The sequence below is a fragment of the Phaethon aethereus genome (genome assembly GCF_964289735.1).
Source record: "Phaethon aethereus genome assembly, chromosome: 7".
In the NCBI taxonomy this organism is placed as follows: Eukaryota; Metazoa; Chordata; class Aves; order Phaethontiformes; family Phaethontidae; genus Phaethon; species Phaethon aethereus.
The window spans coordinates 16,151,020-16,175,725 of NC_138583.1; the positions used below are offsets into that span (position 1 = coordinate 16,151,020).

General features: G+C 38.0%; 1 protein-coding gene across 8 annotated transcripts in view; it reads left to right on the plus strand.

Annotated features, from left to right (window-relative positions):
- Positions 1-24,706, plus strand: part of KCNMA1 (potassium calcium-activated channel subfamily M alpha 1) — a gene marked incomplete at its 3' end in the record, with an annotated part of 525,005 nt that overhangs the window by 495,134 nt on the left and 5,165 nt on the right. For 3 of the 8 annotated variants that reach the window (XM_082002437.1, XM_082002438.1, XM_082002439.1), the window contains 5 exons: positions 4,595-4,708; positions 7,958-8,088; positions 16,657-16,851; positions 18,867-18,985; positions 20,750-20,974. In XM_082002437.1, the coding sequence (XP_081858563.1) occupies positions 4,595-4,708; positions 7,958-8,088; positions 16,657-16,851; positions 18,867-18,985; positions 20,750-20,974 (784 nt within the window). Of the gene's footprint in view, positions 1-4,594; positions 4,709-5,405; positions 5,490-7,957; positions 8,089-16,656; positions 16,852-18,866; positions 18,986-20,749; positions 21,000-23,039; positions 23,069-24,706 lie in introns of those variants that run through there. The other 5 variants (XM_082002432.1, XM_082002434.1, XM_082002435.1 and 2 more) reach the window with 5 other exon arrangements.

Consider the following 24,706-nt stretch of genomic DNA (forward strand, 5'->3'; position numbering starts at 1 on the left):
CTGCGGGTCTCTGCAGAAAATAGCTGGTTCAGTGTCTTGATTCTGTGCAAAGAGATATTTCCCAGCTCCCTCTAGGATACTACTGCTCCAAAAGTAGGTAAAACAATCAAACAATTGCATTAGAGGTTTCCTCAGTTTGATGTTGTGGTGGTTATCACTAAAGCCAACAGTGGTGGGTTGACCCTGGCTGGCAACTAAGCCCTACCTGGTCTCTGCTCACTTCTCCCCAGTGGGACGGGGGAGAGGAGCAGAAGGCAAAAGTAAGAAAAAAACCTAACGGGTTGAGGTAAAGACAGTTTAATGAGCGAAGAGAAAAAAACCCTCAACAAAACACAACGCAAAAAAACAAAATCCAAGTGATGCGAAGGCAGTCACTGACCCACTACAGCAGTTTAGTGTCAGAGGCAGAGGCTGCAGGAACTGCCATGATTGTGCTGCACCTTACCTCCTCATTGCTGGTCGAGAGAATTCCTTTCTCCAGAAGCCCCGCACTGTCACTGTGTTTCCGTACGCAGGGACATGTGAATTTTACTCTAGAGGTTGATCCTGTTAAGCAATTGTAGCCACAGCTCCCTCAGTTTGTTGAGCAAGGAGACACTGTGGTTATAAGATCACAATTATCAGCCCTGTTTTACGATTTTTATGAGCGCTAATGGAACAAGGTTTGGGGACTGAAGGAGAAAATGGAATATGAAAAGGAAAATGAAAAGAGGCTGCGAGGAAAGCATGTCATTCCTAAATGAATGCTCTGTGCAGAGGAATTGAATCTTTTCACAGCTGAAAATGGATCTTAAATCTGATGCCTTAGCTTGTTTCAGCTTCTGTAATGAAATAGAGTTTTCCTAATACCCTGTGACCTGAATTTCTCCCTGCTTTATGGGTGCTATTCCTTGACGTACAAACCTGTATTTTCTCAAGTCAGCATTTGATGATGGATGTCAAAATACAGGTCATGTATTATGCATATAGCATTACCGATTTAAGGTGTTTACTTGTCAAGTTGAAGAAATTCAGAACTGTCACATTCACTGAATCTGCACAGCTGTCATTTGTAGTTTTTCATGCCTTTAAATGAAAGTTCTGATAAAGCAGGTTAATTTTCCTGCATTTTTTTTTCTTTTTTTCTGGACAAAAAAAATAGAGAGCCTATCTATAGAATTTACGTTGTGACTTGGGAGCAGAAATGTGGCCTGAAGGTGCATGATGCCTTGTGACTCCAAACATAGGCACACAAAATCCCCAAATACTCCAATTTTCTGTTCCTGAAAATATTCCAATATTTTTATATTTTTAAAAAGTGGATTTTTAGAAGTGTCTGAATTAAGCATAGACAAGGAAATTAGATTAAGATAGCAAATATTTCTCACATCTTCCAAGACCATAGGATGAAAAATACTAAGGCAAGAGTCTATTTTTCATTCAAGGAGAAAACAAAATCCCTTTAAAATGCTTCCTGCATTTCAGACTGAATGCACTATATGTGCAGCGTGCAATTACAGAGCTACTGACAGTCTGTGTCTAACAGAAATGACACGTTTACTTCAATCTTCTAACACCATCCTAGGAAGACAAATATTTGAAGAGTCAGAGAGGTGGCTACAAATAGCCTTCAATGAGTGTTGCGTGCGTGCCTCTCTGTGCATGTTGCAGTAGAGGGAGAGCAAGAAGGGCTTACACATGTAGACGCAGTTATGCCAACTTTCTTCAATTTGCTTTTAGCTGGTGGGGAAATACTGATGTGCTCTTACCATCTGAAGAGCCCGATTCACTGAAAGGTATTTTAGGGAGGGCATCCGGCGATGCCGGGGGAAAAGCCTTCAGGAAAAAGGGAGAACCAGGGCCTCTAGGGATCCTCCCAGCAGTACAACCCCTAGGGTGCATGGGACCAAGAGTCCTTTGCTCTGCTCTCAGATAAGGGAGTGTAAAAAGTCTTGCTGTTGCCATTTTGACTTGTAATTCTGCAGAGAACCCAACTGGGATTGCCACTTAACTGCTCAAGGAGTCTGCAGCTACTTGAGCTTTTTTTAATGTAGTGTGACAAAAGCCATGTTTTGCTTTTCCTGTAGCATAACAGAATGCAAAACTTAAAACACTGAAGCCTGCTGCAGAAGGCGGTGTCGCACGAGTACCCACCTGTCCTCAGGTAGCCTTCCCTCCCTTTGGAGTCCCACTTTCATTTTCCTGCTGTCGTGGGAGTGTCAGGGTTACCCCTAACTCGTGAGGTGGTGCCTGAAGGAACTCCATGAGACTCACTTTGTGAGTCTGAGGAATGCTAGGCTCTGCCATGCAGAAGTAAGCATTCAAAGAGCCAGTATGGCTGTCAGTCACAGCGCCAGACGCAAGGAAACGATCTACAAACTGATACCGGTTGGGAATGCAACTCGCTGTCACCATGCTGGTCTTACTAAATTGGTTTCAGCACAACGAGTAGTATTAAATGACCAACTGTTAACATTGCCAACATTTCCAATTGTCTCTAAGAAATCTGCCTTCTAAAGATTCTCTATGCACTGGTAATATTAAATAGAATTGCTTTGCTGTCTTAGTTTGCCTATGGCGATGTCTTTGTCTTGCAAGCCTGTTGAAGATACCACATCCACTTTTATTCCTAAGGAATTTCTTCACAGACTTTTCACTCCCTTTTTACTTATCCTGTCCTTACAGTCCTCATGTTGTGTCTAACTTTCATGTGATAGTCAGAAGGAAGTTCATGCTGGTTCCTTCTGGAGGGCTAAGTCTCTCTTCTCAGTGATTCTAGTTTTATTACCTGTATATTCTGTATGTGACATAGACAAAACATAGGAAGAAATGAACTGAATATAAAATAAAAATTTAAATCCCATTAAATCAAGAAGTCCAGATCTAGTGATCCTTACAGTTTGTCTTGTTTAGGTACAGCTTAAGAGTGATGGTAATTATCACTGGAAAAGAACCATAAATCCCTCAGAAGGACAATATAAAACCAGTACCACATGTTAACAACTACAGTTTGGTTTAGAGATTTCCTGGTTTGTAAATTAGTCCCCAAACCGAAGAAAGGTGAAGTAGATAATGTCATACAATCTTCTTCTGAATGCAATAGCAGATAAATGTATCAATGAATTTAACACAGTGAAACAGTTTCCAAGCTACAAGAAGATAATGAAGTTACATCGGGAATTAATTTGGTTGTGATTATCTTAGAATCAGTATATAGAGAGTTCAAAAGTAGTTCAGACCAGTAATGACAGAGGATCAAAAGTCTGCCCCTGGATGTCAGGTGTGAAGTCAAAGAACTCTCGCATTACGTGGCAAAAAAAATTGTATGTTTTCTCAGAATTGTGTGTAAGCTTGGCTCAATCCCATTCCTAGCAGACAAATATTTGCTTAAAAATGCTGACTTGACATTGGTCTACATGAAACCCTAAAGTCAAACTCTGTCTTCACCATCACTTCTGCAATAATGACTTTAAATGAACATTCCCATGCTTTCCACACATTAACGGGTAAAGGAGATGGAATGCATTAGTCTCAACTGTGATTTTCCAGTCCAGCTGTTGCATGGGCTTTTGTATAACTGTCTATTTTTCAGTACTTACAATCAAACTCTAAAAGGCTTTGCCTGGGTATTTTTTTATTAAAAAAAAAGTAAAAAATGCTCAGTGTCAAGAGCTCCATTTCAAACTGTGTAGAGAATCAGGCTGCAAACATAATCTTTTTTAGAGGTGAACCTTGCTGCTCTCCAGGTCTTTTTTTTCTTTGAGTGCCTGCCAAGATGTTTCCTCTCCCACCTTTGTTTCCTTTACATCCTCAAAGGTATAAAATTTTTTCTTGTTTCTTTTCAAGCATTCCTCTTATAGACTGTTTGAAAACCTGTGTCTTTTTCCTTCCATGCTTTTTTTTTCCTGGAGAATGGGCCCTTCTGTCCCAGTATTCCTATAATTGCAATACTCATAAAAATACATACTATGAATCATACATGTGAAAGGAAAAAACCCCAACTTTGTGTGGGTTATCTTGCTCCTGGAAAACAGTTTGAAAATTTTAAATCCTTGATCAGCCTTTAGGTCAAACCTAAAACCTGCTAATGGAAGCAACTTTTTTCTTGTGGTTCTACTACTGTTTACAAAAAATACTCTTTAAAATGTTCATTGAAGTTTAGGGAAAGGTGTTTATTTCAGGATTATTTGAGATACTGATAGGACAAAATTAAACGTCTCTAGTGCTGAAGCCTTTATTTTTTAATTTATGTTTAAGTAAGTGTTACTCTTTCCATTTTGCATGTTTTGATGCAAAGGCTACCTAGGATAACAAAATAAGTTTCAGTTTCTCCATTAGCTACCAAGTATCTTACAGGAGAAATTACCTGCATATTTGAGAAGGATTATGCTTTTAAGAAATAATTGTTGAAGATTAAGTAAAATTTTTTTTAACGGCAATTTTTTTACCATTCTTCTTTGTGGAAAAAAAAAAGTAGAGGTAAGGAATTCCATGTTGGTGGGGATTTTTTTTCATAGTTTGTCCTGTGTAAACTTTATATTTTTTCTATTTTTCTTCCTTTTTTTTTTCTTTTTTCTTTTTCTTTTTTGTTTGTTTGTTTGTTTGTTTGTTTTAGGCTTTACACCCCCTGGGATGGATAGGTCATCTCCAGACAACAGTCCAGTCCATGGCCTGTTACGTCAGCCCTCCATTACAACAGGAGCCAACATCCCTATTATAACAGAGCTAGGTAAGAAAAGCTAACATATATCCTTTCGTGTATGTTCCCATCTTTTTCCCACTTCCCTTGTTATGCAGGAAAATTACCTATACTCTGTCTTACACTGCTATGTTTTCTCTTCTGATAGCTGTTTTGAATTACTCTCTCTAAAAAAATACTTGTAGCAGTCGTTTCGCTTTATTTGAATAACTGAAATCTATTTCTCTCTTTCCTTGGGGTTTTCTCCATTTTCTTAAATAAAGACTCTATCAGACAAGATGCTTTAAACATAGTGTAACAAATAAGCAGGGGTCTTAGGGCTAAGGTTAGAAAAGAAAAAAACAGAGTAAGTATGAGCAGACATTTCCTGTGCATTTAATCAATAGTAAGAGGCCATTTGTTTATTTCTTCATGGTCCAGAACTGTTTAATCATGTGTAACCAAACTCTGTATAATAGTATGAGACATTTTACTCCTGAGAATACGATCATGGTAGGTAACCAGGCTCTGATTTCCACTCTAGCTGTGGGTATTTATGTTGTCAAGTGGTGTGATGTGAAGTGCAGAAGCTGTTCTGTTTTTTTCACGGCAAGTACAAACTTGATTTGTGGTCCTTTGTCCTTTTATTTTCCTTTTCAGTTTTATTTTTTAGAGCCTTACCTGTCTTTTTCCCTTACTTTATTCTCTTTCTGTACTTTCTTTTCCCCCTAAATACTTTACTTATTAGCTAAGCCTGGCAAACTTCTGCCTTTGGTTTCAATCAGTCAGGAAAAAAACAGTGGAACCCACATTCTAATGATAACTGAACTGGGTAAGAAGAGCCTTTTTCCTTCACATCACTGTCTTATTTTCTGTTGTTGTTGTTCTTACTGTCATCAGCTTTTACTTTATTTATCTGGCTGTATCAGAGGGGCTACCCTCATGGCACTGCTTTGAATGTGTTTTATTTGTGGTTCTGGTTGAAATTTACTGTCTTGTTCTGGCCTTTCTTAATGATTTTTTTTTTTCACGCAGCATCAGTAAACCTTTGATCACACTCGTCTGACCTGCCGGCTGTTTTCATAGCACCTTCTCACCAATTCATTTTCTTTGGCCTGGGTCCCCACCTCCCGGGCCCTATTCCCCCCCGCCCAGTTTTTTTCTCCTTTTCTCTCTCTCTCTTTTTGTTATTTCAGCTTATTGTCAATTTGGTGGACATGCCTTAGCAGTTCTCACAGGAAGCCAAAGAAGAAGTAAAAGCTATCAGAAAAGAAACCCCAGCATCATACTTTCCCTTAAGCTATTTGTTTGTTTATTTTGGGGAGCAGACCTTTTCTCAGAAGCTCAGGATTTGAAGCTGTAAAAAGGCAGCCAAGCTTCTGCGTCGCTGCCTCTCCACAGAGAGAGCTCTCGCCAGCTTTTGCGCGCGGTGCTGGATGAGCCTTTCCTCAGGCGCAGCACCGCACGTTCCAGCCTGCCTCACCCAGCCCGGGGACCTCTCGTAGAGATCCTGGAATGCGAACTTGCATCAGGAAGATAAAGATACTGGGGATAAAACCACAAGTGCAGAATTCACGTTAGGTTTGTAGCACCTTGGAAACTGACGGCACGCACGGCTAGCAAGCTGGTGTCCAAGTCGGGTATTAGTCTGCTGGATGTAAGTGGATAAAGAATGCTACTGTCAATAGTGCCTACTCTCAACTAGCAAATTAAACTAAGGCACAAGCTGTTCAAAAAATACATTTGAAATGATGCGTCAGGCTTTCAAATACTATTTTGCTCAAGAATCTGGAGAATAAATTGATAGCCATTGTCCAAAGAAAGGAGTGCTGTGGATATTGGTGTTTGCTAGGATGAAATTCTTCCGAGTCCCAGGGCAGAACGCTTCTCTATTTACAACACTGAGGTGTTATGTTTTCGTGGTTACATCAAGAAGAGGGAAGGCAGGAATTTTAAATCCCGCTTCAGCTTGGGTCCTGACTGACTGTATGATCATGGCCAAGTACTGAGTCTTCAGGGCTCTAAAAAAAAGATAACAATTCTCATCTCTTTTTGACAGCTATCATGAGGCTTTATCTACAGTTATTAAAGTTTTGTAAGCTAAGTATGGCAAGCACAATAGTGTATACAGGTTGGAAAATGAGTGGATGGAAAATGAAACTATATAGGAAGGCAGATCAGAATAGCAGGCAGAAGAAGACTTCCAACCTACGAAGTCCAGAGACGAAACCCAATCAAGTTTAACAGCAACTCTTATGTTGGTTTCAGAGCTCCCAGGGTTGGCTCAGGAGATGTGTTCCTGTGGGGAATAGGGACATAGTCAATGTGTACGGTTTCAAATGCTGAAAAAGTTTTTAATTTCCCTTCCTTGTGTGGGAACTGAAATTAATTTGTCATTTAGTAAGTTAAAGGGTATTTCAATGGCATAGCTAAGCAGGCTTTGGTTTCATGCCTGAGGAGGACTAACATGGAAATGAAGTATTTCATGAAATATGATCCACTTGATACACTGATCTCAAGGAAACAACTATTTTTAGTGGAATAAGGTAGAGACAAAGCTTAACTGTGACAATGAAATGCCAGAGAAAGTCTAAATGACAAATACGACTTTATTTGGGCTTTTTCTTTAGAACAGCCTGATGTAGATTCTTTTTCACACTGGCTAGTACAGAACTTGTGGCTAAGGAAGCGAAGTTATGGAGAGAAATATTTGAACAAAAGGCAGTGCTGCAAGAGAATAGCTGGAGTATTGCTCATTCATTCAGACAGATGCATGTTAAAGCGACAATTTATCCTCTTTGAGCTATAAGTGCATTAGCACTACTCCAGTAAGAATCACAGCAGCACATCTAGCAGATGACTGTGGGCTATATCAGAGTTTTATGGACAGCCTGTGTTTTACAAAGGGGTTCTGACTTGGTGTCTTGTGATAACGTTTCACTCTACATGCACACAGCCTTAGCCACTGTGCCCGACCAATACCAGGATTGCCTCAATATGTGAAAGAGCATCATGTACCTCATTTTGAGTGCAGGCAGCTGGCACCATGAAGCTACAGCAAAGGGATAGTCACCTCTCAAGAGCAAGAGAGTCTCCTCTTACGAGCAAGATAATGATCAACAGATTTTTAAATGCACATTTTCACATCCATTCTTGATTTCATTTTCAGTGACGTCAAAGACACAAGTCTGTGTTTCCAGACATATGCCGTTTCTTTTTCTTTCTGACTGTGTAATGTGTAAGGCCACATCCTGGTGACCCAGAAGCACCTTATGATTTTATTATTATTATTATTTTCAGTAAACGATTCAAATGTTCAGTTCTTGGACCAAGATGATGATGATGATCCAGACACAGAACTGTATCTCACACAGCCCTTTGCATGTGGAACCGCATTTGCTGTCAGTGTGCTGGACTCTCTCATGAGCGCAGTAAGCAAACAAAACCTTTTTCATTGTCTTCCATCAGACTTATTGTGAAAGCGTATGAAAGCATAGTCCCTTTACCACAGGTAGTCAGGAGAAGGCACTTTTCTCTTAGATGTCAAGAGAATTTCAGAGCCTAAACTAGGTTATTTTGTAGTTGGACACAGAGACTTTAAAAAAACTGAGATATCTAGGACTACCATGAGTCCACAATTTTAAAAGCAGAGTCTCACATCTGGCTCGAAGGATATATTTTCCCAAAAATGTTGTATCTCCCTCCTGAAACCCAGACCCAAATTCAGTGTGTCAGTCCCTATGCTCACCGTTCATGTCAGACAGCATCAAATGTGTTTTAGGCTTTTAATTTCCTGTAGCCATGAACAATGCTCTAAGTATGAGGGCTGGGGGACACCGATAGAACTACATGAAAGCCATTGTACACATTAAGTGAACTCTACTTGTGTGAAGAAAGGTCATCATCTCTTTTTCACACAAGTTGTCTTGTGAATGAAAATGTAAGTGCATGCCAGAAACTACAGATGGTGACCTTTGGTTATGTCTACGCTAGGGTTTTTGGTTTGCAGCCATAGTGTAGTTTTGAAGCAAACACCTCGGTCATACTCCTTTTCATCCTCCCTTGCTTCATATTGGCTAGGTTTTCAGATCAGCCTTGCTCTGTGTGAGCTGCATGGCTTTCAGAGGGACCTTAAGCTCTGCTAGATGTAGAAAGGACAAAGCCTTCTTAAATTCTAAACATAGGTTTTCTGAGGTCCCTGTGGAATAAAGGTCCATGGTGCTGGGAATCATCTGTTGTAAAGCCCATGTAATATTACGCAAATGGATTTCCTGAAAGGAGCCAAGTCTGACCTTCACCTAAATTCAGAAGGAAGCTTTTTACTTTTAAGAAAGATTCACAGCAATCATTTGATATTTTATTTGTATTTCATATTTATGTATCTGTATTTCTTATTTTTATTCCCTGCTGTATTTCTCATATGTTCCATCCACAGATGAATAATATCAGTCTACGCTGATAAAATCTAATTCCAATGCAACCTAGGAGTTTGCAATAAACTCAGAAAATACTTTTTTTTAAGGTTATTAGCCATATTTTGCAGACATGACAAGTTCAGAAAGCCTAAGCAAGCACACTTGGTGTGTGCTCTGTACCTTCACTAATTAAAATCTCTATGAACAAAATATTTAGTATTTTCACATTATAAATGGGACTAATTTAACATGAGGTTCCAAATTGTTATACTGAGAGCTGTTTATCTACTCACGTTACTATCTAAATCCATGTCCCTAAATGAATCGTTCAGTAGAGCACTTCCAGAATCTTGGAAAAAGTAGGGTTAATTCTTCTGATTGCCACTGGCATCGCCACAAAAAGAGAGCGAATTGTTGTGGACACCATTGCTTTCTTGTGCAAAGGTATATCATGTAGATGATAGTGAGGCAATAAGAAACATGTGGAACGTGACTGTTCAGAAATTTTTTACTTGGAACTCATCCTATAATTCTCACAACATATTTAGTTATTGCTAGCTTTTATTAACTTTTAGTTTTTGACAACATGTCCCTCGGTTTCTGCAATTCCTTTCTTCAACAGGGTCTTCTTTCCAAACACTTTCAAATCTAAGTGGTCATATTATATGTCAGGGGCAGTGCAGCCTGAAGCCAGAGAAGTAAATGTGATAACAAGAGTAGAAAATTCTAACTTAGGAAAAATACTAATCAAGAAGACAAGCCAAGGATTCAGTCAGTTAGAATTGTTCACTGTCCTGTCTTTTCTTTCACCACTTTGCTGATCGGCAGCAGTGTTATTTTCTCTTTTATTCCTCAAAGGCCTAGTAAAGAGTTGGAAAAGTACAATTCTTCCTGACCCTTCAGAAAGTGTAAGATGTGTGAGATGTTCCCCCTTTACCATCCCTGTTCTCATGAGAAGGATGTATTCTCCTTTCACTTCTCCAAGGAAAAGAACGTTTTTCACAAACTAATCTACTTTCATGCTTTCATCTCATCTCCTTCCTTTTTTTTTTTAGAGTAAAGTTGTTTTTAGGGACCAGCTTCTGTTTATTCTGCCTAGTTTCAGGCCAGTATCCTAACTAAATTGTGAGATCATGCAGTCATGCCTTCACCCTATTAATTGCACAGGAATTCTGTAAGAAGGAAATAATTGACACTGTGCTGGCCTATGCCAGGTCACTTTGAGACAAGGATATAGTTCACTATTCAATCCAATTAGTGATTTGGGTTTTTTAATTGTTTAATTTTTGTCGAAAAATTCCAACTTATGATCTCTGTAGATATCTCTGGAATGTAAATTCTTTATATGATCTGCAATATGAATGTACAGTGCATTAATTGTTCCATTAAGAATGAATCTCTTCTCACAGTAGTGGAGTTTTTAAGTAAAACAGGTGTAAGAAAGGTTACAAAGTAGAATAATACATATGCATACAGTATCCTTTCTGACCTGTAAGTAATCTGAAACATACATATAGATGTATGTATATAGAAAAAGAGGTACAAAATATATTTAAAATAATTTGCTAAATTATTCATTTATTGAGTAATAATAATTCAACAGTATTGATCAGTGTTAAATTGTTATTTTCTTTTATATAATTTTATTAACATAGAAGTAGTGGAATAAACCCTACTCATGAGTCAGGGTTTATTAGAAAAATAAGGTTAGAAAACGCATTGTCACTTTCTGATTCAAATCTGAATGCTGAAGATCATTACGTTCTGATAGTTTAGTGTTATTTCCTATAAAATGACAGTATTAGATATTTAAAATTTGAAATTGTCTGTATTTTTCTTATTTCAAAGGTAAAATGCTTAATGAAGTTTACTTTTCAAAATGCTATCTACCGGCTACCTACACACAGTTTGTCCTCTGCAGCAAAGGCAATATATTCCACAAGCCTATGATTCACAGCGTGGTAGTTCGAAGATCGTTGCTCAGAAGACAATAACGAGCTCTAAAACTGCATTGTCTTTTTGATGAGTTGGTAACAGTGGTCTCTCCAGGCTTCCCTTAAAGTGCTTTATTGTCCTCTGTGTGAAGACTGTAGGAATGGTTCATGTTTTAAGTGTGGCAGTGGCTATTGTTAAATTACACCAGCTAATCTTTATTGTTTCTTTGAAGAGATATCTACTGCCATCAGAGGCTTGAACGATATATTGATGTTTTGTTATAACATATGCAAACCCAGGGAAAGAATATATGTAGTCTATCATTCTCAAGCTGGCGCCACTCCTGAAAAGCAAAGCACATTCTCATCAGCAAATTGAACGTGACTAAAAACCATGGGATTGGAAGCATCTTTTAGACAATGTGGATGTTTTGTAAAAATATTACCTTCATCTACCAAAAGTTACATGACATAGGATTGTTTAAGAGAAGCAAATTTTTGAGGAGAAGTACTTCTTCCTTTTCTGGGGAAGTCAAGATAATTACTCCAGAAGATCCAGTGCGTGCAAGGAAACAAACCAGTTTTATCAACGCACAGTCCCTTCAAAGGTTTGAACAGTAGACCTGAGAGCCAAAGCTTCTCTGTTATTCCTTTTGGTGTTGAAGCTATGAGACCCACAGAAGTTCTGGCAGGTTGGCATGCCTCCCATGCATACCACTGACAATAGGCTTGATACAGGGTTGGAGTGGTGCCATTAGAGGCAAGGATCTCCAGAACCACATTGAACGTTCGACATCCTAGAATTTATTTCCTTGTGCTAGAACTTGAGGTCTTGATTTTTGTTCAATAGTACTAAATTCTACTTTTTCTTCGTGTGAACGAAAGCACATAACGGAAGACAATAGTTAAAACCATAAAAAATACCTTTTCAGTATATCCCTTACTCACGAGTTCTCCCTCAGGGATCCTCACAGTCTTAGTGATACAGAAAAGAAACTGTTCTAATCTGTGATATGGACATTTTGAAACACAAGCCTGTTTTTTGTGCAAGTCTGTTTAGGGGATTAGCAAGCAGCACATTGTAACATAAAGTGTCCCAAACTTCTTTAAAGTTCGGACAATATTTTGAGAATCAATAGATTTTCAAACTGTGAAATTCTGTTATTTATTTTCTGCTGTTGATTCTGTCTTAAAGGCCCTTTGTTATTGGTATAAGTTAGTGATATAAGTATATATATGTACTGATGGCTCAGTCGTTCCTCAGGTTTGGAGATATATTATTTGTTCGACAGAATTCCTCAAACTGAAAAAGAAAAGCAAGTTAAAATATTTGTTCGAAAGCGATGTTAAAAACCGCATGCAGTGGAGGAGGAGTCTTCTTAAAAGAAATCCATAAAAAACTACTAGCAAACACAAAAAAAAAGGCAGATATGACTTGGAAAATGACAATTTTAGAGTAATTATAAATGAAAGGCAAAGTGCTATTAAAGTTAAAGCAATGTTATTAAAAGATGTGCTAATTTTCAGTTAAATTTTCTGTAAAAGACCAATTAGTTTAAAAGGCTCGACAGCATTAACTGCAAAACATAAGCACTCTGGTAATTATACTTTAAAAAATGATTGAACAGATGAGAAAGCATCCCAGAAACGTTTGCACGTGCTGCACTACAATTCCGGAGCACAGGCTAGGTGGCACTGCTAGCTCAGATATCGATGTCAGAATTTCCTTGCTATTTACCCAGTTTCGGTGTCCGTGATGCACTTCCTTTTTTCTGTGTCTGGACTACACCTATTTCATACTCTCATTCCGGGTGCCGATGGTAGCGATGTCATACAGATGTCCAGTGTAAGGGGGTTCAGGTAATGTCAGCAGCAGCAAACAAGTATTTCTTCAGTTATGATTTTACGGTTAACAAAAGGGATTCACTACCATCACTGGAAAGCGTCTTGTTACTTTAAGTACAGCAGCACCTTTCCAAAGACATTGTGTAGATCGGTTTCTTATGAGTACTGGCATATCCAGGCCATGTACCCTCCCACAGAGCAAGTAGAAGATCACTCTCAAATTAATTTCAGTGTTTTATTATTCCAAAGGAAATGGATATCAGCTAGTTCAGCTTTTCAGTGTCCCCCAGTGCCGAATTGGCAAGAGGTTATGCGAGGAGTCTGATTTTCGTCGCAATCGAACGCATGGACAGACGGGTTTTTCCTGAGGAACGTTAAATATATTAGTACAGGAGGAAGCAACACTATTTAGCAGAAGATGACAAGTTACAGCTTCCTATTCACACATTCTTTCTTCCTTATGGCTGGGCATTTTCTGATCGGTTGCAATGCCAGAGCAGTCCATCCTGAAAGTTGGAATCTTTTCACTCGTTGATGGCAAAAAAACAAAACCCATCATTTGGCTGCACTCATCCATCTGATTAAATGGTGACATACACATCAGTCATGGTGTGAAACCCAAATTAAGCCATTGTTCCAAGATAAATGTTGCCTCCTTTGCTAATAAGTGTCTTAGCTTTGCCTTAACATTTGTCTAGCAGTGGGAGGCCTTTCTCTGGTGACAGCATTCTGTTCCATCAACAATAGACCTGATTCTTTTCTCATTTGCATCAGTTTCACAGTAGTGTATGGCTCCCAGAGTTACTCCTGGCTGGCACATGACATAAGTCAGAATTGGGCCCATTATGTCTTAATTGCACTGGGGCTTGGGAGGGGGCAGTGTATTTTATTTTATTTTATTTTATTTTATTTTATTTTATTTTATTTTATTTTATTTTATTATTTTATTTTATTTTATTTTATTTGTATTAATGAATTTGTGACAGGTGCCTGACTCGATACATTATTTTACTACTGCTTTCATTTCTTGGTTTAATATGAAATCTGTAGTAAAATGAGCGATATGGCGAGAGCGTAATTTCTTACTAGATCATGCTCCAGTGAGCTGCAACTGAATTTTCAATAAGGGGTAATTGTGCACTTGCACAGTACAAAATTCAGATGAGCTAAGAGTATACGTGTTTAAATCTTGGATTCTGGCAATAGTTGCTATAATGTGAATTACAGAATAAAGAGAGAGAGAAAGAGTTGGAAACCAGTGAAGGCTGGCCTAATGATACCTCCTAAAGAGTAATAAAATTGTTAGTTCAATTTTAGACTTTTGCACGTTTTACCAATCACTGCAAGTCAACAGTCTATAAAGATAGGCTATTTTACGCGAACCAGCATCCATCAGTCTTAGATGAGGTGAACATTTCTTGCCATAGTTGGCTTCATTGTAAACCAGACTTGAAAAATCTACTGGTAAAGATATGCTTTACTTTTGTTTCATGTTCTTCTATCTTGATTTATGGATGTAAAACAGAATAGCATATTTGAATAATACTAAATATCACTACTTAGAGAAGAAAAAGAAATCTAAAATACTGAATAAAAGAGTGGAGAACGCATGAGAACAGATACTATTGCAGAAAATGGTATGCTTTTGTGAAGATGTGTGCCATATAGAACATGTTGAAGCATGTTTTTACTGAAAGGGCTTTTCCAGCTCTACAGTTGCAATGCCTCCAACCTCTAGATCTGGCAGAGTTTGCCTTTATGTCCATGAAACTGGTGTCAAGTAACATTGCTGCCTAACTGCAGGAGCAAAGGAATTGCGCTAATTATTTTAGTTCTGAGTGGTATATAGCATGCACCAACAAAAGCTAAGAAAAGAGGCTAAACTCGATGCCGATTGTTTTATTCTGAGTACTTCCACGTTGGAAAAGTAGAGCATAGTGGGAAGAGTTCCCACAGAGGGCAACTCTGATTCTTACCTCAGGGACATCAAGGAAGAAGTAATTGAAGAATAAATAATCATGCCTTGAATGTCTTCTTTCTCTCACCACGGCAATTCCTATTAAAGATCATGTAATCACGCCAGACTTAGATTCCTGCAAGGGGTCACATTGATTTTTCTATATGTTAAGAAAGGTTTGAGTATTACACTTGAATTGTTACACAGTGCACCCACATATGTAAGAGCTGATTTGAGATTAGCTGTTGTTTTAGACTAACTGAATCTTCCTGCACCCCTGCTAACATCAGACAACTCTTTACAGTACACTTTGTGTTTAAAATATGTAGTGCCTTACCTGGGCTAATTTGAAATAATTGGAGTTGATGAGATGCAAATATTTGCTTTAGGGCACGTATAACAATAACAATATGTTCCTCTCATTTTAATTTAGTCAACAGGTGAATGGCATATATGCCTGTGTAAATAAGCAGAGAAGCTTGAAGTTATGAAACTTCAATATAACAGTGAAAAACATTGCCGCGTAGAATTAATTTTCTCCTGTTTTATCTGTCATCTCAAGTGAACAATAAAACTGAAGTTTCATTATACAAAGAAAGACTATCAAAGTAGCATGGATAGGAAGACAGTTCTGCTTTTTGATCTCAGGATAAAATATTTCAACCTGTACCTCAGTTTACCAATGTATTAAATACAATTACATTTTATGGATAGAGCAATGAATTTCATTGAAAAGTATTATTTAAAAAGTATTCTCTTTGGACAGCAAGCACTATTTGAGAATTCAGTATTCATTTTTACTTGGTTGGACTACAGACATTTGTTCCAAGTCCTAAATTCCACAAAAGTCACAAATCTAGTAACGTGATCTACAAATCCAGTAATGTCAATCCTGTGTATCTCTGCGGTGAGCTCATTTTCTTCACATATGTATGTCCCTCACACTTGCAAAGCTTCTGAAAACACAGACATCAGTGACATGTGATGGTATCTCCTTTTTTTGTTCAACATTATTTTTTGCCCAGTACATTACGTTGCAGATATTTAACCGAGTATCTCTGAACTATACCAGTATACTTTTAAGTGAACTTGAAAGTCATTCATCTGGCATTAAATTAATATTTAAAATACCCATTGTTTGCCTGACAGACCAGCAATGCTACAGATGCTGGCAAAATGTCAGTGCGGAGTAAATCTTCCCTAATAAACCACACTTACCCTATACCCTAGAGTTTTTTAAAAGGACCACCAGGATCCCAAACTCATCATACATTTATCTGGAATGAACTCAAGATGTTTAATTGATACATGCTTATGTCTGAACACTGTCAAGTCTCGTAATAAGATGTTTAGTACAATACATTGGTTAGACTGCTAGAGTCCAGCCACAGTAATAAGTAATGACATTTGCAGCACAAAGGCAGCTCCCCAACGAATTGGTGACAAGAGTAAAAAGGCAATCTAGCCTGTGTAAGCTTTAAATGTGGTCTGAATTTTACAATTACATGTCCTAAAGCCCATTATTAGACATGAAGGCAATGAGAAGGAAAGCAGTCATTGCATCACTACTAACACCAATTATAGGAAACATAAATCATTCAAATTTTTGTACTTTAATAAAAATCAGTCTGAATTGGTGTTTAAAAGGAAGGATCTAGTATAGGAGCCTAATGGGATAGAAGAAAATAGAGTAATTGGAGGCTGCTGTCTTTTCACTTTCTATATAAAATTATTTGAAGAGACAGCCAAGAACTTTAAACAGCAGAAACCCAGAAAAGTTGTAATTTGGATGTCTTCAGTTGTGACTTTAATGGTGTTTGCTTAAAGAGCTTTCTTTTATCTCTGCAGACATACTTCAATGACAATATCCTCACACTGATACGGACATTGGTAACAGGAGGAGCCACACCAGAGCTGGAAGCACTGATTGCTGAGGAAAACGCATTGAGAGGAGGTTACAGCACGCCCCAGACACTTGCGAACAGGGACAGGTGTCGAGTTGCTCAGCTGGCGTTGTATGATGGGCCGTTTGCAGACCTAGGGGTAAGATCATGAGAGAAAAGTAGGACCAATGCTGGTCTGCAATCTATTTTTTTCTCTCAGACTGAATTAAAAATCTGTCTTTGTTAGTGTATAATTTCTGTTATTTAATTTAATAGAGCTTTTGGATCATTTGACAATTTACGGCACAGGGTGCCAGGTTTGCACTTACTCTTTTTAAGATCCTGTATGACTTCCCAGACTCCTTGCCTGGATGTTGTATGAGGTTTAACAAGGACAAGTGTCAGGTGCTGCACTTCAGTCACAACAACCCCATGCAACTCTACAGGCTTGGGGAGGAGTGGCTGGAGAGCTGCCACCTGAAAGAGAGTTGTAGTGAGGTGGGTGTTGGTCTCTTCTCCCAAGTAACCAGCAATACGACGAGAGGAAATGGCTTCAAATTGCACCAGGGGAGGTTTAGACTGGATATTAGGAAAAATGTCTTTACTGAAAGAGTGGTCAGGCATTGGAACAGGCTGCCCAGGGAAGTGGCTGAGTCACCATCCCTGGAGGTGTTCAAAAAACGTGTGGACGTGGCACTTCAGGACACGGTTTAGTGGGCATGGTGGTGTTGGGTTGATGGTTGGACTTGATGAGCTTAGAGATCCTTTCCAACCTTAATGATTCTGTGATTCTATGATATATCATTTGGAAAATCCTGTGGTGTTTCTTAGTTGTCAGCTAAAGAGGTGAATGAGCTGACTTGGATGATATAACCATTCCAACAGTAATCCGTTGTAAACATGAGCAATATCTATGCCTTTGCTTGGTTTTGATAAGCTTATTTAGTCTTTCTACAACCTTCCAGTTGTTGCTTAAAATATGCTTATTAGCTTGAAAATAAAGCTATAAGTTTGTTTTCTGCTGTTTCTGGATGAACTAAAATTCTTGTAAAATACTAATTTTCTGACATTTTGATTACACTAGCCTAAGAATGAAGTAAAAAAAAAAACCCAAACCAAAATCAAATAAACAAACCATCTTGAAAAAATGGTGCTTTTGGATAAAGAAGAGTCTAGAAATATTCTCTGGACCAAATATTGTAATCTTGAGGTGAATCCCAAAGCACGCACTTCGCTTTGATTAAACTTGTGCTCACTAGCTCTCTTCAAAAAGAATGGAGTGACCTTCTTCACAGAAATGACGGGGAATCCCAGTTTAAGGATTAAGGGTGATGACAGTGCACATATATACGTAAATTTATTCTTTTTAAGTTCCTGTATGACTATAGAAGCCTTTCAGTTCACGTAGAAGCCCATTCATAGCTGAGGCTAACAGCTCATGAAAACACTTGGGCATGTGGCGTAATGTTTTCACAAATAAAACAAGCAATACCGATCCTTCAAATGCTATTTTGCCAGAGCCCCAATTGCACTACATCAGTGAAGGTAGAATGCATTAACACTCATCATTACTTAAGAATCAATACTTTAGATATAAAAATTATCAAACCTAAACTTTTTTTGCTGATCAAAACACTTTATGTTATTTATGAAAAATGACATACATTTCATGATTGTTTTAAAGTGGGAGAAATTTTATGATCCTTTCAACCCCTCAGAACTCTCATTTCTGTTGTGCTCTGCAGTGAATTTATTTGTCTAGATGAGAGTATGTCTACTGCCAAAAAAGGGTCAAAAATACTAACCATTTTAATATCACAGTTAATGTAATTTGTAGAATATGCATTGTTTGGTACCAAAATTTATATTTCCAGCTTAAAGCAAATCACTCACTCTTCGCAATTTACCATCATTTCATGGACTAAGGCTCTCCAAAATAATTATCACTTTACATAATTACTTATTTGAAATAAAACATTCAGATTATTCATTTCCTTGAGTAAAAGATTCTCATTTGTGACAAACAACAGACTGTCTATACATTGTCCTTTTTGTACAGGCTCATACTGAAAATCCTGTTCCCTGACATTCTGTTAACAGAGAAAAGAAAGGAAAAAAATGTGCTGTTTCCTCTTTTTTTTTTTTTTTCTTTTTCCTCTCCTTTCTTTCTCCTAGGATGGAGGTTGTTACGGAGATCTATTTTGTAAAGCACTGAAAACATACAATATGCTTTGCTTTGGAATTTATCGATTAAGGGATGCACATCTAAGTACTCCCAGCCAATGCACTAAACGGTAAGTCCAGTCTTTTAGAACATCTCTGCTTCACTGTTCTTCAGTCTTCTCGGTGAGTAAGATCCCAATACCTGTAATAAATCTAAAAAAGAGTTTTCTCAATTTTTTACATAACTTTGCTACAAAAGCTAACTCTTTGAAGACTTCATGATAACTCTTTATCTGAGTTTAAATCATAGGCTGGATATCATAGCATTAAGTTTTCAGCTAATTTTAATCAAAAGTTTTTAAAGTAAATTTTCAGAACGTATCTTTATCTTGTTTGATTTATGATGATCCACAGCTTCCATACAAGGAATTCAGTTTGCTTTTATCAATCAGCTGTAGGTTACTGGATAGTAATTCAGATTAGAGTAGCTAGACTTTCTTTTTTCTGAATGCTCAGAAAATACTCCTGTGGGCTTCCCATTGGTACTATCTGTATCTAATCATCTATCTAATTTCTTCCAGTAAATGGAAACCCTTCTCTTGGTAGGCTGCATTTTAACTTCAGTAGCACCAAGGCTGACCTCAGTGCTTTAAGTAGAGCAGACACATTTCCATCTTTGCAGACTGAAGGCCATTTAGCAGCTTACTTGAAATGTGCCTTAATTAAGTGCCTACTAGAAATGTACACACAGACCCATGCCAGAACTATCACAAATCTACCATCTGTTATGGTTTCATTCTCTACAAAAAGCATCTTTATTGGATGAACGTGGCAATAAACAATGCTGCAGCCCACCAAAGCTGTTTCTTCTGTAAGGATTTGGACAAATTGGGTAGAAAAAATGATTTTCAGCTTAGATTTACACTGCAGTTGCTATACTTGTGACTATTTGTTGGATTAATGAGTGACTTCTGTCCCTGAGGCAGCCAAGCCAGATTTTTGATGAGCACTGAATTAATTTGAAAAGAAGTTGTGAGCTTCTTGATCAATTTTTACTCATTTCTCACGTGGACAGAAAATGCCTGTTGCCTTAGCAAATATGTTTTTCACGTGTGTGAAAAAAAACATTTAGATGCCGGGTCTAGAATCTCTTCCTACCCTGAAAGGGGGTTAGTCTAAGGTGGGTATTCTTGAAATTGCTGGAGTTTTTATTTCAGGCCTGGGATGTATACTTAGCAATGCTGGATTCTTGGCTGTGCAGATTTCTCTTTATAAATACTCTTGGAGGCCATGAATGTGGCCTCATGTGGAATGAATGAACAAAATTAACCTCACTGCAAATTGGCTGATACATTTTCCTTAACTTGTTTTATGTACAGTCACAATCCAAACAAATAATTATATCCCTTGCTCTATTGACAGTATTTAAATATTTAATAGATATATAGTAAATATGTATTTAAATATAACCGCACCTGAAATGCTCCTCTCCCTGCTTTTCAGCCATTCATGAATATTGTTGCTGGTGGGTATGTTGCTGTTTTTTGTCAATATGTAAATCTGTTTGCTAGAGTCATTGCGTTATGGTGCAGCTAGAGAAAGGAGGGTGATTTGTATAGTGTCTTCTCTGAAAAATCATGATGGGATTCACTTCAAGAACATCCTACTCAGACAGTATGTCTGTGCAACAGAAAACATAAAAAAAAAGGTATCATCTGACATAAGAAGGTCCTAAATCATAATGGGTATTATGTGAGCTAAAATTAGGTACACTCTGAAGGAAACAGAAGTGCAAAAATCTGGGTAAATGTTCATGAGATAACAACTCTAGAAGACTTTTTTTAGTACAAATCTAAACCTGCTTTCTCTTTCTTTCTTTCTTCCTTTCTTTCCAGTTACGTTATCACAAACCCACCATATGAATTTGAGCTTGTGCCGACAGACTTGATCTTCTGTTTGATGCAATTTGACCACAACGCTGGCCAGTCCCGGGCCAGTCTTTCTCATTCCTCCCATTCCTCCTATTCTTCCAGCAAGAAGAGCTCATCAGTTCACTCCATCCCATCAACAGCAAACCGACCGAACCGCACCAAGACCAGGGATTCCCGGGAAAAACAGAAGTATGTGCAGGAAGATAGACTTTGATATGTGTACCTGCTCCCACTGTGTGTGAAACTTGCATTTGCCACCCATTCTCCCCAGTTAATGTTTCCAGCAGTAATGTTCCCTGTTTTCCCATGGAGTTCTCCCTTTTTGTACACATATTTTGCATATGTATGACAGTGTGCATGTGATTGTCATTTTTATTTCACCACCATAAAACCCTTAAGCACAACAGCAACAAAGCAGACGGACCAAAAGTTATTTATGATGCTAGGGGAGAAAAAAATTCTAAACCCATAGACACACTGAAAACATAAATAACTCACTGCAGTTACTCTACATATCAGAAAACAGAGTATATTTAACATGAACACTTGCTCTTGATGTCAGAGTTACACAAAGAAAGTAATTTAGTGCGTAAGTGTTGATGTATGTTGCGGTAGGTTTTTTATATTCATATTTACAGGAGTTGCTACATTTATTTGAAGCTTATAAAACTAACTAACTCATTAAAAAAAAATCCCTACTGATTTTTCACTCTCAAAGCTTATATTGTATAGGGCTTACACTCTTTGTATGGATTATTGCTACGCACCTGCTTTATACCAAAGCAACATCAGGGACTCTTCTGCTTGTTTAAGGGCTTTCTCTAAAATACTAGCTTTTTGGAGATAGTGTCTTTTCCCTTTAACACTGAAATTGTCTGGGCATGGAGTTGTAAAACTCCAGTGTATTAATTTAAGTTTAGAAAGAGTCTAATTGCATATTAAATTATTATTCTATTTACACTGCCACATGAATAGCTATATTTTCTTTCACTTTTGACATTTGGGATAAAAAGCCATATGTATCATAAATATTGGATGTAAGTCATTAAAAACTGCCTTCCTGGGACTTTTACGTCTTTAAAAGGTGAATTAGTCACCTTATGTACAGAATAAATAATGTTCAGAAAAGAGCAAGCATTTTTCTATGCTTAAGTATCAGATCTCAAGGGACTTTGTTCCTTTCCCCAGATGGTCGTTTAACTTTTCCAAGTTAGAGTGGTGGTATAAATCTTCCAACAAGAGTCCTAATATGCGAGGAACCTCCAGAAATCCTGCTCCATGTTCTAGCTGGTTCTTTTCAACAGGTACATGCCAGTACTCAGTATGCAGGAAAACAGGGGAAGACAACTGAGTGCCTTTAAGGTCTCTCCCATTTGGGAAGAAGAGGTGCTGTGCCCTAGACAGCTAATGAGCAGAACAAGGCGGCTGGGGTGGAAATGTTCACTGTGCTGAGGCATCATGTTCTAGGTACTTGCCAGAGTTTGGTTCTTGCAGATTCTCACCAATGACACACCTAGCCAAACAAAAATTGTGGCAGGGAATGAGACATAGCGGAAAGGAACCTATCCTAGACAGCCATAGAAATGATACTTCAAGCTTGTTTTTTTTTAAATTTAATTTCAAATGCCAACCTTTTGAAATACAGAACCCAGAGTATAGTTCTAGGTGGTATGGAGTTTCCCAGGATAAGGAGGACAGAAACATATACCACCTTCCCTGGCTACCTAGCAAGAAAGCACGCAGACAGAAAAGAAGTATTTGGATGTGGGAGTGATTGGCATTGTAACTGCCAACCCAGACAAGGTGCTTTTATGGTTAGTGTTGTTTTCTACCTTCCCCTTCCCCAAGCATGATAATTTTGAAGATTTGCTTGCTGTGTGAATTGACAATGAAGCCAAGCACTTTTACTGACAAAACCTGGAACCATGTAAGTGGGCTACAGAGAGTACCACTGTGCAGCGTTAAGCGTAAAGATTGGAATACAGTATATATGCATGTGTGCATTCAAATGCAGCTGTAAGTCCTATCCGTGAAATATGTTGCAAATTATGGATGCTCCCCTACAAATGAGTCAATTACAGTTGCTTTTTATCATAAAGACAAATTCATGTGGGTTTTTTTTGCAAAGAAAGTTATCACGTTTTGCCCTAAGAATATTTATTACCACAAGGATGTGCCAGTTAAAGTGCTCAACAGGAAATATGACAGTTTAAAAGCATTGTAAAACTTACATAGCTTACTTCTTTTTCTAAAGTGCAACAAGGATGAATAGAATGGGCCAAGGTATGACAATTAATGGTTCTGCATGACCTAGCAACTGCTGTGGGTTTCCTTCTATAACTTTGTCCTTGTGAAAACTTGTGAAATTAAAAAAAATAGTTACAAACTTTATTCAGTTATTGGTTTGTTTGTTTGGTTGGTTGTTTTGTTGGTTTTCTTTTGCCTTTTTTTTCCCTCCAAACCAGAAGTAAAACTGGCTGCTGCTGCTGCTGCTGTTGCTCTACCCTGTTTTATTTTTTACCCTCTCATCTGCTTGCCTTTCTAATTGCACGTGTCCTTTTGTAAACACCCAGGTTACTGCTCAGTGAAGATGCCTACCCTGGTGCAGACATTATTTTAATTTCCCATTACTCATTCCAATTCCTTTTCTCCCTCCCCCTTCCTACTCCCCTGTCCCCCATGTATGTTCATGAGCATCTCTTTATGTTGGCAATATTGACTGAAGATAGTTGAGAGCAGTTACGCATTTTGGAAGAACGTTAATGGCTTTGACACCAAAATGCTTTTCCATTAATGTTTTATCTGTTTTCCATTTAGCAGGGGAAGGAAGGGTGTTAATATGAAGCCACTTGTCACATACTACATAATGATTTTATCCAAAAAATAGTATTTGTATAGCTGCGCAGCTCAAATTGAGAAAATAGAAACAGCGTACATTAGAGAAGCAACTTGTGTACTTTGTGAGCAACAGAAGAGCAATATCTAATATGGATGCAAATCTGGATTCTTCAAATTATACTGGAGTCTAATTCTCCTCTGTCTTCTGTACCGAAGTCAGAAGTTTAAAGGTTTTACTTTTAGTTATACCATGTGCAATTTTTAGTGCTAACTATAGTCAAATTGATCAAATACTTTATTAGAGTGATGAAGATTTTCTGGTATGGGTATACTAATGAAATGGGGCGGTTGGTCATTACAAGTAGAGGCACGTTTAAATCAGCTATGTTATGTTGTAAAAATTTTTATATTGAACAGTAACAGGAAGTCTCCCATTTGTTCAGAAACCTATCCCAAGTAAAAAAGTCAAACATTAGTAACTACCCTGCTTAGTTTGTGAAAGTGGAAAAGCAACACCACTGTCAAGAGATGACATTTTACAGCTTTAAATTGAGGTCCTGCCACTTATACCAGTCCTGGCATGGTTTCGACAAGGGAAACTAGGTGGTTCTTAGTAACTTCGTTGTTGATCTGAGTATTGACACAAAATCACATCTAGCAAACCTGCAGGTTCTTGGCATGGCTTCCCGTTGGCCTAAACTGGCAGAGTCAGGCATTTTCCAGTGAAATTCCCATTGTCAAAAGTAAGAATTTTGCTAGTTAAATAAAAAACCAGCAAGAGCAAATCCAGAGTACCATTTTTGTCCCAAAACTTTAGTTGCTTTGGAGCAAAATAAAGACCTTCACAGAAAGTAAAAATAGTTTCTTCTGTCTCTCCCTGCAAATTACTTACTGCCTGCTACATGTAAAATATTCATCTGCCAAACAAAGAATTGCTGAGCAGGTGGATGGGGAAAATTTCGTTACTTTTTTCTCATACAGGAAGAAATTGCATAGAAGAATTTTCAGCTTGGCTCTGAACAAGCTGCCTACATGGAGCAGGGGAGGCACACAAACACGTACATACAGACCCACTTGAAACTG